Source organism: Bison bison, unplaced genomic scaffold (assembly GCF_000754665.1).
Source record: "Bison bison bison isolate TAMUID 2011002044 unplaced genomic scaffold, Bison_UMD1.0 scf7180017845696, whole genome shotgun sequence".
In the NCBI taxonomy this organism is placed as follows: domain Eukaryota; kingdom Metazoa; phylum Chordata; class Mammalia; order Artiodactyla; family Bovidae; genus Bison; species Bison bison.
This window is the reverse complement of record NW_011476269.1, coordinates 17,254-18,833: the sequence shown is the minus strand read 5'-3', so window position 1 is coordinate 18,833 and position 1,580 is coordinate 17,254. Positions and strand designations below refer to the sequence as shown.

Here is a 1,580-nt window from a genome sequence, read left to right as displayed (position 1 = left end):
AGTTTGAGCAAAAGGAAAAAGGCATCCAGTTTTACCTTGGCATCTTTAAAAGTTGTCTCTGTGACACATAGTTAACATATTATTGAATAATGTTGTTTAACTTCAGTTGTATATTTGTGTAGATGATGACATAAATCCGTTGTTCTGATTTGGATATCAGATGAGAACTGTATCATTCGAATTGAATTATGGAACACCTAATGGTGCCCACCACATAATGAGGTCTACTAGGGCAGTTCGGAATGACTGCACAGAAATATCTGGGAGGTTATTAAAAGTACAAATTCTCAGGCTGCATTCAGACCTGCTGTACCAGAATCTCTGGGGTAGTTCCTAATGAACCTGTGTTTTCATAAACTCTCCATTTGATTCTCATGCATGCTAAAGACTGAAACCATTGAGACATGAAGGCAGGTGTCACCATTTCTATACTTGTTAATAGCATATTTAATTATCATGATAGTGGTGATATTAAGAAAAACAACAAATATCCAAAAAGTAATTTTTCATTTCTGCTCAATCTTTACACATAATATACATCCTCTCTATTTTGCTATCAGAAAATGTGCTTCTGCTATAGGCTGGAAGGTATACTACTAAGAGAAGCATAAACAAAATTACTAACTTGACCTAAATATCAAGGAAATCTTTTGTTTCCTACCTTGTTTTTTTCTAGATAATAGAACAGACAAAACAGCACACAGACTACCATTAAGAAAAACTAGCTAAATTACAACATCTGTGCTATGCTACTTTCCTTAAAAAGAATGAAAATGTTGGTCAAAATTTATACTCATTCTCATCAGATCTTCTCACTTATTCTTCAAGGCTTGTCTTTTTCCCGAAGTGGTTCAATGGATGATAGGAGCTGCTGAAATGTGGGACGCTTTTCTGGAAGCTAGATAAAAGAAAAACCCAATGGTTTAGTTTATGAAGGTTCCCATTTAAAATAAACTATGTAAAATATTTATACCTCAGTCCTAAAACTAGCAATTCTTAAAATGTGGAAATGCTATAGATATTTCTTCTAAAGAGAAAACAAATAGAGCCCTAAGAATTGAGAAAGAAAAGTAAGAGTATCTTTATTTGAGTAAGATACGACTGCATACCTTGAAAACCCAAGAGAATTAATAATAGAACAAACCCAAATAACAAAGGAATTCATCAGGAGAGCAGTATATAAAATTAACTGACAAAATCAATAGTCTTCCTGTATATATACAGTAACCAATTAGAAGATATACTGGAAGAGAAAACTCAATTTACAATAGCAACAAACCCCAATAAAATACTAAAAAAAGTACCCCCCAAATGAGGAAAACTTTAAAATGCTGCTGAAAAAACACAAATGTAGAATTGAGCACGTAGAAAATAACACTGGTTGTCTTTGAATAGGACACATCAATAACATAGAGATGATGGATCTCCCAAGTTAGAATACAAACTCCTCCAAATATGAACAAGCTTGTTTTAAGCTGAACAAATTGATTATCTAGTTTGTGGATTTTAAATATGCAAAATAGCTAAGAAAACTATTCAGAAAGAGTCAGACACAACTTAGCAACTAAACCGCCACCAAC

General features: G+C 33.1%; 1 protein-coding gene across 1 annotated transcript in view; it reads right to left on the bottom strand.

Annotated features, from left to right (window-relative positions):
• Positions 1-6: 6 nt before the first annotated feature.
• The window catches only part of LOC104986240 (cytoplasmic tyrosine-protein kinase BMX), a gene marked incomplete at its 5' end in the record, with an annotated part of 17,502 nt that continues 15,928 nt past the window's right edge, over positions 7-1,580 (bottom strand). The window contains one exon of the mRNA XM_010836718.1: positions 7-898. Coding sequence (XP_010835020.1) covers positions 852-898 — 47 coding nt within the window. The remainder of the gene's footprint in view (positions 899-1,580) is intronic.